This window comes from Arctopsyche grandis, chromosome 11 (assembly GCF_051622035.1).
Source record: "Arctopsyche grandis isolate Sample6627 chromosome 11, ASM5162203v2, whole genome shotgun sequence".
NCBI lineage: Eukaryota > Metazoa > Arthropoda > Insecta > Trichoptera > Hydropsychidae > Arctopsyche > Arctopsyche grandis.
The window spans coordinates 26,687,146-26,700,455 of NC_135365.1; the positions used below are offsets into that span (position 1 = coordinate 26,687,146).

The 13,310-nt window shown below is 32.5% G+C and overlaps 1 protein-coding gene across 1 annotated transcript; it reads left to right on the forward strand.

The window, feature by feature from the left end:
- Positions 1–3,437: 3,437 nt before the first annotated feature.
- Positions 3,438–6,500, forward strand: LOC143918657 (cytochrome P450 9e2-like). Its single transcript, XM_077440602.1, has 9 exons — positions 3,438–3,694; positions 3,772–3,901; positions 4,460–4,672; positions 4,751–4,938; positions 5,013–5,146; positions 5,219–5,313; positions 5,391–5,517; positions 5,943–6,209; positions 6,297–6,500. The coding sequence occupies exons 1-9, from the start codon at positions 3,510–3,512 to the stop codon at positions 6,470–6,472; spliced, it is 1,515 nt and encodes a 504-aa protein (XP_077296728.1). The 5' UTR covers positions 3,438–3,509; the 3' UTR covers positions 6,473–6,500.
- Positions 6,501–13,310: the final 6,810 nt, after the last annotated feature.

A 13,310-nucleotide genomic window follows, 5' to 3' on the forward strand; every position in this document is an offset into this window, starting at 1 on the left:
TATGTGATTAATAAAAATATGATGTCCAATGTGTCTCGACTGAGAGCGCCATTGGAAGATGCTATTTAGATACGCTTTCGAAAATGACAGGACTATCAAAATGAGCATGTGACTAGCCAAGGGTATTGTTTAAAAGATTGCTACCTCGTTCACCGTATTTTTTGATCACATCCCAACTATACGAGTACATAAATCACAGTCATTGTGCGGAACGGTACATGCGCGGATTTAAAACGCGATGGTTCGATTAGAATCGGCGTCGAAGTGCGCTCTGGTGTGTTTTGATCGTCGAAATGCGAGACAAGTCCACGGTTGACGCAACTCTATACATTTTCACTGTCACGACTTCAAGTTCTATGCCAATCTGGCGGCAAAGTCTCGGGTGTTGGGTCGGTTGGTCTTGGCCAAAGTGCTACAGGCAATGGAAACGAGGCGAACCAGTCACGCCTCTGGGTCTGGGTCGATGCACGCTGTTGCAACCGACCCGTTCACCGAGCATTCGCAAATCATTATTATGTTGTAGATATAATAAATTTTGCCAATGTGACGTTGTTACCGATGCTCGGTGAACTGTTTGTTGAGTGCTTATAATTTCGACGTAGGACCACGCTATTCTTGACGGTGCATATCAACGGTAGCTGCAATGCGAAAATGCATCGCCATCAAGACGGCTATAAATCTGAGATCTCTTACATTGCAATAGTACTTATATTATTGAATATAGCAAGATTGATACTTTGTAGCGATAATAATGCGCTGGTCTGGTGATTTATTTATTTATAGTCGTTTCGTGGTATTGCGTCAAAGTTATGAAATCTTGTATAAAATCAGTAAAAGAACTAAGCTTGAGAGTACGTCGCTCTACAATTAAACACAGTGATCTAATCCACTTGTCTAAATATGATATAGTTTTGGTAAAATAAACCTAGACCATGAAATGTATAAGAAACTTGAAGTGATACTTTTAAAAGGCTTTTTTGGCTTATGTTTGACTTCGCAAACGATTCAGTATTAACCAAACTAACACACTTGTGATTACAGCAAAATGTCTATACCCTTCAAGTATAAGCACAGATTGCCTAAACACAATCTGCTTTAGGTCATCGACTTTAGAGAGTCTTTAATTAATATTATGTATTAGATGTATTATGAGCATTTATAAGAATTGTAAATAGGTTTTTGAGCTCTTTTTCCTATTACGCTGTACATATGTATTAACATTATAATAATATAATACTATGATTACTACAAAATTAATTTAAAATTGTAAAATAGAAAATGATCAGTAGATTATTAGCTATTAAAATAGATATAAGATGTATTGTGAACATAATTTAGTAATAATAAAAAGCATTTTAAAATCAAAATCAAACGATTCCGTATCTATTCCTACAGTCTTCCGATCGTTTTGAAAATTTGCCATTTTGCGCGGTTTGGCCAACGATGGAAATTTAAATCAGTTTTAGAAATGAATCGAAACAAACTTAATACCAAAATACTATTAATTAAAAAAAATCTTTGCGGGCATTTATTGAATTAATTATAGATTCTTTACGACTTCGACTCCACTTGAAATCCCCGACTCCACGACTCCACAGCCCTGCTTTAAAACACTCATTTTTAACTGGACGCTTGGAGTCCAGCACAGTTGATAGCGGATTTTCTTATAAAACTAAGGCAAGTATTAAATACGCACAACTTGTTCTAATAGTATATTTTATAAACACATTTAATAGGTCGCTAAGTTCGCAAAATTATTAGAATATAATAATTGAGTGAATGATAAGGCAATAAAGAAAGTGTTCCGAAAGAAATAATAAGATAAATCACACATATGTACATATGTATGCATATAATATGCATATATCAAAAAATCATAAAACAAGCAGAAGATTAAATTGAAACAAAAAACAAAATGGCGGCACACTTAATATCGCAGACACCTAGACATTTTCGATCACTCATCCTCGAGATATTCGTGTCATTTATTCCGACTATTTTTTTAAATCGCATTTTGAATTTAGCGCCAGCTGCGCAACGTACCAAAGCCACAATAAATTTGAAAAGATTTTTTTAAATACATAAGTATTATTTATTGCAATGCAAAATCACGCCATCCGGTGCTTGCAGAAGGCGAAGATAAAGCCGCCGTTGAAAAATTAGCCACGGACGCCACTGGTTGGCAATTTTCTTGGTCGACGACGACCTTTTCATCGGAGACGACGACTCTTTGATTGGTTTCCAGCATCCGCTACACCAAGCCGTCCAATTCATCGCTAAATTAGATAAATTAGACATACGTGTGCGAATGGACGGATCGACGCACGGCTGATAACTGTCAATCTTTGTCGTGTTATAACGTGGTTTTTACAATTGACTGTTGATTAGAGACATACAGGACTTGTGAGTATAGAAATTAACTGTAAATCTATATGTATACGTTTTAAAATATAATTGCGTACATACATCACTATATTACAGCTAACTAATAGCAAGCTTTGATTTGATTAGATACAAAATGCTAATACATAAATATGTACCTGACTTATACTGGACGAATTTAGCCCTCCCTCACCGAAGTGGGGTATGCAAGTGCCCCAATTTTTACGTTTTTCGTAATAACTATGTGGTTTTCAAAGCTATACACCCTATATTTCTTGTATTCCTAGAATGAACTACAAGAAATTTATTTTCATAGATTTTATATGATTTAGAAAGGGGGTACATCGTAAAAATATATATTTATACATTTCTACCTTCCAAAGTATGATTTAAAGGCGGTAGCGATAAGTCATGTTTTTGACTGTTCGCTTGCGTATTCTTGTTGATCGATGAATCAATGCGAGAGAAAGAGACAGCTATATTTTCGTAAGCTATTGCTTTCGTCGCTTTTGGCGCGTGGCTATTGAGTCATGCAGTCACCTGTTGGCCTTACCCATGTGCGTTTGCATGTCGATGATTGTCGTTATTTTTTAATACAAAATTAGTCAAAAACATGCTATAGGACTAAAACTTTTTTATGTTGATGTATAAAATGACTAATATGATTCATATTGAACCCATTTTTATTGAGAAAATCTGTATTTTGATTAAAAAATACTGGGGTCTCAATCGACCCCGGTTCGGGAAACTCGTTCGATCTCGACGCTCCGTCCTTCAAAGGTTAAGCTTACTTTCACAGTATGTATATATGTATGTATGTATGATCTAAAAATCAAAACTCGTAGCTGTTGTTCATATTTTCTAGCTTATTTTACATACCACATTACATGTTTTTATTTCTTATCAAATCAAAATGCACGTTTAATCGCAATAACATCAATTTTGCCGAACGATATTAGGGCTTACCTAATAGATACGATAACGAAAAAAAGATAAAATAATGTTCATTATCGATCTTATAGTAAATTTGATTAAAAGGACTGAATTCTGGCAGACGAAACATTCGAGAACAAGACATCGACCGAATACACAATTATATAAATTATAGCGATTTAGATATAGTGAAAATGTGGATTTGGATATTGATATTTGTAATTTTTATAATATCTGCGTATTCATTTATAACACGGAACAACAACTATTGGAAGCAGAAAAAAGTGCCTTTTGAGAAGCCGAAATTTTTCTTTGGAAACTTCAAAGATGTATTCTCCGGGTTGAAGCATTTTGGTTTGCTGTACGATCACTTTTACACGTATGTATTGTTTTTTTTTTATTTTACTTATTATTTATGTATTAAAGTCGTAATTTATTAGTTTATTATATTTTTAGAAATTTCAAGAACGCTTCATACGTAGGTTTATACAAATTGTGGACTCCTGCTATATTACTTAGAGATCCTGAACTTATTAGAAATATTCTTGTAAAAGATTTCCAGAGCTTCTCCCGAAATGATTTTGAAGTAAGTAAAATGTTTCAGCTAAAATTTTTAAATACGAAAACTTTATCGTATGTATCAGTGTTATTGTGGATTTTGAATTTAAATCTAAATCTTTGTAATGTTTGTCTTAATCTACAATGTCTACAATGTCGTAATCTACAATGTCTTCTTTACAATTTGGCTTTTTCTAATCTCATTTTGAGAACATCCATATTTCAGTTAAAAATTTGGCTCTGATCAGTAACAAAGGGTTAAATCTCATAATAAAGTTTCATATTTTAAAATACAATCAATCATTTATAAGTACATCGGTAGCGATTGAATTAAATGTATTTATACTACATACATACATATATCCATAGATTTAAGGTCTGGATAACATTTAGGTGTTTTATCAGTTGATTTATGATATAATTTGTATTTATTATCGAATCAGTAATCAGTTCATTATTTATAGTTATATATTAGGTACTTACTTCGTTGATATAATCAACTATTTATATCGAAAAACCACATCATTACGATTGCTCCTTTTTTAAATACGTATATACATAGTACATATGAACATTATAATTCTAGATGGATCCCAAAGTTGATCCCATTATTACAGCTAACATATTTAGTCAAAGTGGAGAATTGTGGAAAAATAATAGAGCAGCTTGGACAGCCAGTATGACTTCGAATAAGATCAAGAATGCATTCGAAAAAATCAATGAAAAATGCAATGTAATGATTGATCACATAAAAAAACACATAAAAGAAAAACCAAACGAGGCGATGGAGCCTACACGAGTATTAATTATTTTATTTAAACGATATAATGAATAAATAATTGATATCATTATTAAAATTTACCTTTTTATATTACAGCTATCATTGAACTTCTTCACTGATGCAGTGGTATCATCAGTTTTAGGATTAGAATTTAATTCTTTCACAGCAAAAGAAAATCCATATCAAAAGGTTTCCAATGCATTTTTAGCTCCTACTTTTTGGTTTGGACTATTGACTATGATTTTTATTGTTTCACCTTCCCTAGCAAGGTTCTTAAGATTAAGGTTTGTAAGCAAATACTTGTATAATATTTAATAGTAAGCAGTAAAATTTAACCATTGAAATGTTAATATTAAAGAATGGTGCCAAAACATATAGAAAACGAACTGGTTGAGATGGCACGAAAAGTGTACGAGAGCCGTAAAACTATAGGCTTTCACAAAAACAATTCGTTTGATTCAATACTTTTGCACAACCAAAGCAAAGACAATTGTAAGCCAAATAATAAATAATTAGATAAAAAGTTTTAGCAATACATTTTAATTAAAATTGATGCACTTTCAGCTCCGACAGATTTAGATATTGCCGGCTTAATATTTGCTTTCCTATTGGATGGTACTGAAACATCATCTGGAGTGGCTGGATTCATGCTTCATTTTGTTAGCTTTTTCAACGATATACAATGTATGCTACTTATAATAAAATTTCATTTTTAATTTCTTATATTATATTTCAGATAGCAGCAAATCCTCATGTCCAGAAAAAAATGCAGGAAGAAATAGATCAAGCCGCAGAAGCAAATGACGGAAAGTTGGATTATGATACCATTCACGGTTTATCGTATTTGGATATGGTACTTAGCGGTATGTCACCAAATTATAAAAAAAAATACTTTTTTTTATTAAATTATTAAACGTAGAAAATACACTAGTTTAAGATTTTTTGCTGCTTTACAAAGATTTATTTATTTCATCTTAGTATTGATTGTCTTGTACATTTTCACTGTAGACATAAATTTAATTGATTATAGTTTTGTTTATTACATCTATTTATTTACTGGACTTCTAACAAAATTGCATAGCTTTTGTACGGCCTACATCACACGGCCAACTTATTACTATCATTACAAAACGTTATTCTAATTCTCTTCAACGACATAAGTATTATTGTAATGTGAGACATAATCTCGAATTCATTGCCACGTTGAAGGCAACATACATACATATTTTCGTATTACAAATGCACGAATAGCATAATTTAACTTCATAAAATTATTATTTAATTTCAGAAACATTGCGAATGTATCCTCCAGCTCTATTAGTACAACGTCAATGTACTAACCCGTATGTTTTGCCTCCTGCTGATTCAAAAGGAAAACCGTTTGAAGTTCCGGTAGGAATGATTGCTATTGTTCCTGTTTATTCGCTGCACATGGATCCGGAAAACTTTCCAGAACCAGAAAAATTCGATCCAGAAAGATTCAACGATGAAAATAAAAGCAAAATTAAAAAGTTCACCTACTTACCGTTCGGAGAGGGGCCTAGAGTTTGTATCGGTATGTTTCAAGAATTGTGTTTGTTATTGTTTTAATTCAAGAAATAATAACAGTAAATCTAATATGTACTATATGTTGATTTTATAGGCTCTCGTTATGCTTACAACCAAACAAAAATCGGAATTGCAAATCTCGTACGGAATTTTGAGATACGACTTGATCCAAAAATGGAAGGGAAGACTTTGGTAATTGAACCCAATTCGCTTCTCGTGAGGGCGACTGGAGGCTTATCGATTACGTTTCATAATAGAGTTGAAACTTGAATAAAACTTTATAAATAAATATATATAGAAAAATTATCAAATATCAATACAGAATAATTTCCAAATTGACATGACAACATGTGTATATGTATATATATACATATATATATATATAAATATTTCGCAAATATGTGATTGAATTTGTCAAAAAAAACAAAACAAAAAGGATAATACGAATAATATATAATAAATATTTTTACTGTATGTACATAGTATTAATAATTGATGTTATGTGAATAAGATACCTAGGCCAAATATTACAATTTTTAAACTTTAAAGGTTGAATCTTAGGGCAAAAACGTTCACGTTCAGCTTCCAGCTGCGAAGGGCGTTCCTTCAGATCATTGTTATTCGTACGATCTTATTATTTCGACAAGTTTCTCTTATATTTCTTCAAATAAAAGATTCACCGTTGTCGATTACTGATAAATCTATGTCAACATTGGGGTAAAATATCACCAAAAACACTCCAGGTGGTTTGATTTTTAAATGCTTTTTATTATTACTAAATTATGTTCACAATACATCTTATATCTATTTTAATAGTTACTGATCTACTGATCATTTTCTATTTTACAATTTAAATTTAATTTTGTTAGTAATTATAGTATTATATTATTCTAATGTTAATGTACAGCATAATAAGAAAAATAGTTCAAAAACCTATTTACATTTATAAATGCTCATAATACATCAAATACATAATATTAATTAAAGACTCTCTAAAGTCGACGATCTAAAGCAGACTGTGTTTAGGTAATCTGTGTTTATCCTTGAAGGGTATAGACATTTTGTTGTAATCACCGAAGCTCTTCGGAAGTGTCTTAGTATGGTTATTAGTGATTCTGTCATATAATCTACTGGTTAGTTTGTTAGTAATGTCTGTAACAAACGGAATATTATATATGGCATGCAGTTTTTTCAAGTTAGTATATATAGGTGTATAATAAATTATTTTTAGGGATTTATTTTGTATTACTTGGAGCTTGGAAAGATTAGTATTCGAGGCGTTATTCCATACAGGTGAAGCATAGGTTAATAATGGTAGTATGAGCGCGCGATATAATTTTATTTTATTTTGAGTTGATAAAGAACTATGGCGATTAAATATTGGATATATTGAGGATATACCCCGCATCGCCTTGCATCGAATAGTGTCTGGTTTCTACTCCAGGGGGTAATTTCTGGACTGGGTTAAAGATTATGCATGTTCGCGAGCCTCTCTGTATGTTTGCGCCCTTATAGTTGAATATTCCTGAAATTAGTTTTTTCAAAGTCAAACCGAAAATTTTAGTTTCGTCCAATTTTATTCAATTGTTTAGTTCCGTTTTCAAAATATGATTGATTAATTTACAGCAATTGCTCATTACAATACAACCCGTTGAATGATCATTCCAAAAGTGGAGATTTTTATATAATAAATCGATTTATTAGTGTACGAATAGGATGGTTACATCTAATTTGAGAACGTTTTGAAGATGAATTTGACAAACGGACACGAATTTTTCATTGATTAATATAAAATTTGACACATTTAAAAACGCCATAGCACAGAATGTCTCATTTCAAACTAAGATACAATAAAACAGACATCTCCCGTTATTTCTGACGGGCATTCGGTCTTATTTATCACGTCCATATTTCGATTCGCATTAGCAATATTATGCGATTAGGCCCGCTGCACACGGACGCATTCAACCAGACATAATACAACACAGGGAAAAATATGTGGTAAAAACAGTGTGAATTTATTCAGAGGAGATCTTTCGTAACGATAGCCACGTCTCGAGGTCTCTGTGAACCCGAGAGTCCTCATATCATCGTTATTTCGGTACGAAAACCACGTACGAAACGTGCGTTAATGACCTTATAATTAATTCGAGCTCGACACACATAACTCGGCTAGTATTATTTTAATAATATTATTTTAGTTTTATAGTAGGTAGGCGTATAAGTGTAATGGCCTTTTGTTATAATTTTTGCGTGGTTATTTATGTATGTATGTAGCTTGCATGGACGAGCGTTTGTGATAATCTTCAATTTGCATACAAGAGAAGTCCACGGTTACCCTTTAATATTTCGTGTTGTAAATTATTTTGGCGGACACTTTTGATATAATTTATTCCTCGTACGTGATGAGCCTATTCATATAGCGAATTCGAGCAGTAAATATATTTTTTTATTCTATGTAATAATGCGACTTGAGATATCGTTTACGACAAGCAAAATATATGATTAAATTAATGACGATTTAAAAATATGTAATTATACAGGTGCAAATTAATATTTTATTATATTATATAATACATACATACATAGACTCATATAAGAAGAAACTCCTTTAAAGGGGTTTCAATACTTTCAAAAACCGTTTACGATCTACATACATATGTACATATGTAAGTGCATATGTAAGTCAACGGTCTCCGTGACGAGACAGAATGTTAAATGACAGAAAACGCAAATATCGGAAGGCAAAGATCGAAAATCGAAAGATCTTAAGTCGAAAGATCAAAAAAAAATGGTGCATGGTAAACGTTACATACTCACTTAATTTGCGCAACATACTCACGTACATACTCACTTAATTTTCGCGAGCAGGATACAACAGGAACAAGAGGAACAGGCTTTTCCTCCCGTATTAATGTGCGCGCGCAGAATACGGGAGGAAAAGCATGTTCCTCTTGTTGCTGTTGTATCCTGCTCACGAAAATTAAGTGAGTATGTACGTGAGTATGTACCGTTTACCATGCACCATTTTTTTTTGTTCTTTCAACTTAAGATCTTTCGATTTTCGATCTTTACCTTCCGATATTTGCGTTTTCTGTGATTTAACATTCTGTCTAGTCACATAGACCCGTAAGTCAAATGCTATGAAATATTATGCATACCAAATTTGGTGGTTTAAAATTAAAAACATTCTGTTTAAGAATTGTAACTGTAAAATACCCCAGTATTTTTTAATCCAAATAGAACTTTTCTCAATACAAATGGGTTCAATATATAGGGCGTATAGCTTTGAAAACCGAATAGTTATTACAAAAAACGTAAAAATTGGGGCACTTGCATACCCCACTTCGGTGAGGGAGGGTTAAACGTGTTTATTACGATTATATTTCGCCATTGACTTAGCGGAAATTCAATTGAAATCTCTATCGGCGGCCAAACCTCGCAAAATGGCAAAGTTTCAAAGCGATCGGAAGAGTATAGGAAGTTTGTCAGATTAATTGACGAAGTGAACTAATAAAAACCTTGTAAAAAAAGAGCTTCCAATACAAATTATTCATTACGCTTCTGTCTGTTAAGAATTTGCTAGCTTTAATATAATATATACATATGTCTAGTTCGTCCCCGTTGACATCACAAGAACGCCGATAAGATTCGTTCGAAGGTCGATTTATTGAAATTTGTTCGAATATGGCTAACCAAGATTTAACCGCAAGAAGAATATCAATTGGAAAAGCCCTCGATGCGAATACACTAACTAATTATTAATTCAAAACAAAAATTTATTCAAATAAATAAAATAAGATTCATGAAGCTTGCCAGCTGAAGTACCCAGTTTTGTTGCGATGTGATTTGTTTATTGTCTTTTAACATTTGAACAATTTGAGACAACTATTTGGTGAAACGAAAGCATGAGTCAGTAATTCCAATTGTTGAAAACCTTCAACAAATCCATCGAGCACTTCAAACACGTCCTATTCCCGAAAGTATGCGACGGCTTAAGTATCATGTTGGCAGCGCAGGATTTTATTTTTATTTTTCAAGTATCACAAGTCGATGCACTCTACGAAGGCTGCAACGAGGCGCGGCAAGGACCTTTGACCGTACTGAGAGAGCCTGAATTTTTCGGCAAACCTCCAAGTCGGATTTCGGCCATTGTTCTCGGTCGTTGTTAATTTTTACCGGTCAAATTTTTGCCCATCGAGTTCAATACTCGCAACTAAGTTAAACCTTTGCACTCCCAATGAATAATATTCCAATTAAAGACACGCTCGAATCACAGTCGTGCAATGGGTAACCATTTCAAGACACTTTCGAATTTCAGAACCGTATTTGATTTTGATTTTTAAATGCTTTTTATTATTACAAAATTATGTTCACAATACATCTTATATCTATTTTAATAGCTACTGATTTACTTATCATTTTCTATTTTACAATTTTAATTTAATTTTGTTAGTAATCATAGTATTATATTATTCTAATGTTAATGTACAGCATAATAAAAAAGAGCTCAAAAACCTATTTACAATTCTTATTTAAATGTTTATAATACATCTAATACATAATATTAATTAAAGACTCTCTAAAGTCGACGATCCAAATCAGATTGTGTTTAGGTAATCTGTGTTTATACTTGAAGGATATAGACATTTTGTTGTAATCACCGAGACTCTTCGCAAGTGTCTTAGTATGGTTATTAGTAATTCTGTCATATAATCTACTGGTTAGTTTGTTAGTAATGTCTGTAAAAAACGGAATATTATTTATGGCATGCAGTTTTTTCAAGTGAGTATATATGGGTGTATTATAAATTATTTTTAGGGATCAGAACCGTATTGAAATTAATGTCTACTATACAAATGCACAGTTTTCAATTTGGGATCTATCTAATGGTAGTTTAAAGTTGCCAACCGATGGAGAGATTTGTCTGCTTGTATATATACATACATATATATATATAAAACCTAATTAAGAAATCACCAATTCTCGACGTAAACTTTCATCATGAGTATTACAAAGTTGTCTAATACGATTATTTTTCACTATGGTAATGGCGGACGTCATTTTCACTTATATTGATGACCAAACCGAGCAAAATGGCAAAGTTTTAAAACGATAGGATAAGAACCCAAACTTCGTCATACGACCAAATCGTTTGCAAGCTAAGAAAAGGTAAGTAAAAATAATTAATCATTAATATTTAAATGGAATCGTCTGTCGGATCGACGTGATGACAGCTGTCTGTTCAGCGTGCTTTCTCACCACCCCTACGAAACTTCACAGGTTACATATTTACACTGAATTATAGGTACCGTTTCCTCATTGTCTCATTATTTATATAAGGCTGTTGAGTCGCAGTTGGTCTTGTTTTTTTATAACGACTTCACAATCCTGCAACGATGAAGTATAATTTAGCCGTAGCTTCGACTAATTTCGCGGCTAGAGACCTTACCGGAGACATTTTAGCCGACAGATCTCCCCGTCTCAGAAGTACAATGTATATTATATAATTTGGCATGGATCTACATAAAATAATAGTACAAAGGGTTGGAAACCGACCTATGCTAAGACAAAGCATCGATGAAGCGTGCTGCGAGTATTTGAATGTGGTCTCGTAAAGAAGCAAAGGAGTCTTCTGTGGGCAACCTCACAGGTTCAAGGTGCACCATGACCCCGCCACGAGAGACCCATGGATAGATTGCTGTTAAACGATAGACCCATTTAGGTCTATCGACCATCATTGTCCCACGACCGCCATCGAAGATCGACACCATTAGCATATTGGCTCGCTGTTGCTCTACAGACTTTGTTCGGCTAGGGTTAAATGAAAAAATAATTATATACATACATATGCATGTAGATATGTTCGAGGTAGGATGTGACGGATCAATGTCCGTCATATCTGACGGATAATGCGTGTTTCGATGACCCTGTAGGAGTGCGTTGTTCTTTTGCTGCGGTGTTTGCAGAATGACCTTTGCGATTCGTGACTTGTACATATGTACCTTATATTGTGAACTTGGCTTTGAACTCCTTATAACAATCAATAATTATTGGGAATAATTTCAGATTGTGTTGCAATTATTCCAATACAGTGCTGGAGATGCTTATTTATATTTAAAATAATATTCCACTTCAAATTTTAACCTATGTAATCATATCATGAACATTTGTTCCAAAAAATAGTGGAAGAAAAATCGAACAAGAGTAAACTGCCACTTCCGGTTGAATGTTGCTCACTGAATTTTATATATAACTTGGTTTTATAGTTAAACTTCTAGATATGAAATCTCAGTTCAATACGCCGAAAGGTTTCCGAGAAAAACAAAAAAACCTCGATATTCTAGAGTAAAAGTACTACTTCTGGTTGAGGTAAAAATATTTAAAAAATATTAGGATTTAAAATTTATAATTTCTATTATTTCTGTCTGATTAGGTTAGCGATTTGGGAGATAATTTAATTCAAAATCTTAAATAATTTTAAGATATATAAAAAAAACTCAAGTAAAAAAAAAAATGTATATAAAAAACTTTAGTAAAAAAACTCATGTAACAAAATAAATGTATATAAACAAATAATTTACTAAAATATAATAAATAATTAAATAAATATATAATAAATTAAATACAATTGATTTATCAAAATAAAAAGGCAATTTAAACAATATTTCAACAACAAATGTACAAATGTGTGGGATTAAAATTTCAATCAAAATGATTTCAATGATTGGGGTTTCAATCAAAAAGATTTCAATGATTGGGGTTTCAATCAAAATTATGATCCCGGCTTAAACTAATGTAATTAAATATATTACTAAGAGGTATGGGCCGCTTTTAGATCATCACATACATACCAAGGCGGCCCATACCTCTTAGTAATATAGATTTATATATACGAGAACCTATAGAGCAAATTTCATAAAATATAGAGTGAATTATAGGCGTTTAAACAATTAAAATCTGATAAGGCCGTGTCATGGCGAACAGTTTACGCCTTGTTAAACGTCAGGAAGATTTACTTTCCTTCGTTTTTAAAACACGTTGTATACGATATTTTATCTCCAACGTAATGGCAGACGATACATTAACGTGTATTGATGACCAAAAT

Bases quoted from the DNA above. Each gene is read 5' to 3' on its own strand.
- LOC143918657 (XM_077440602.1), top strand. From the start codon at position 3,510: ATGTGGATTTGGATATTGATATTTGTAATTTTTATAATATCTGCGTAT. The intron at 3,695-3,771 runs GTATGTATTGTT...TTATATTTTTAG, and splicing joins CTGTACGATCACTTTTACAC to AAATTTCAAGAACGCTTCAT. The intron at 4,673-4,750 runs GTATTAATTATT...TTTATATTACAG, and splicing joins AGGCGATGGAGCCTACACGA to CTATCATTGAACTTCTTCAC.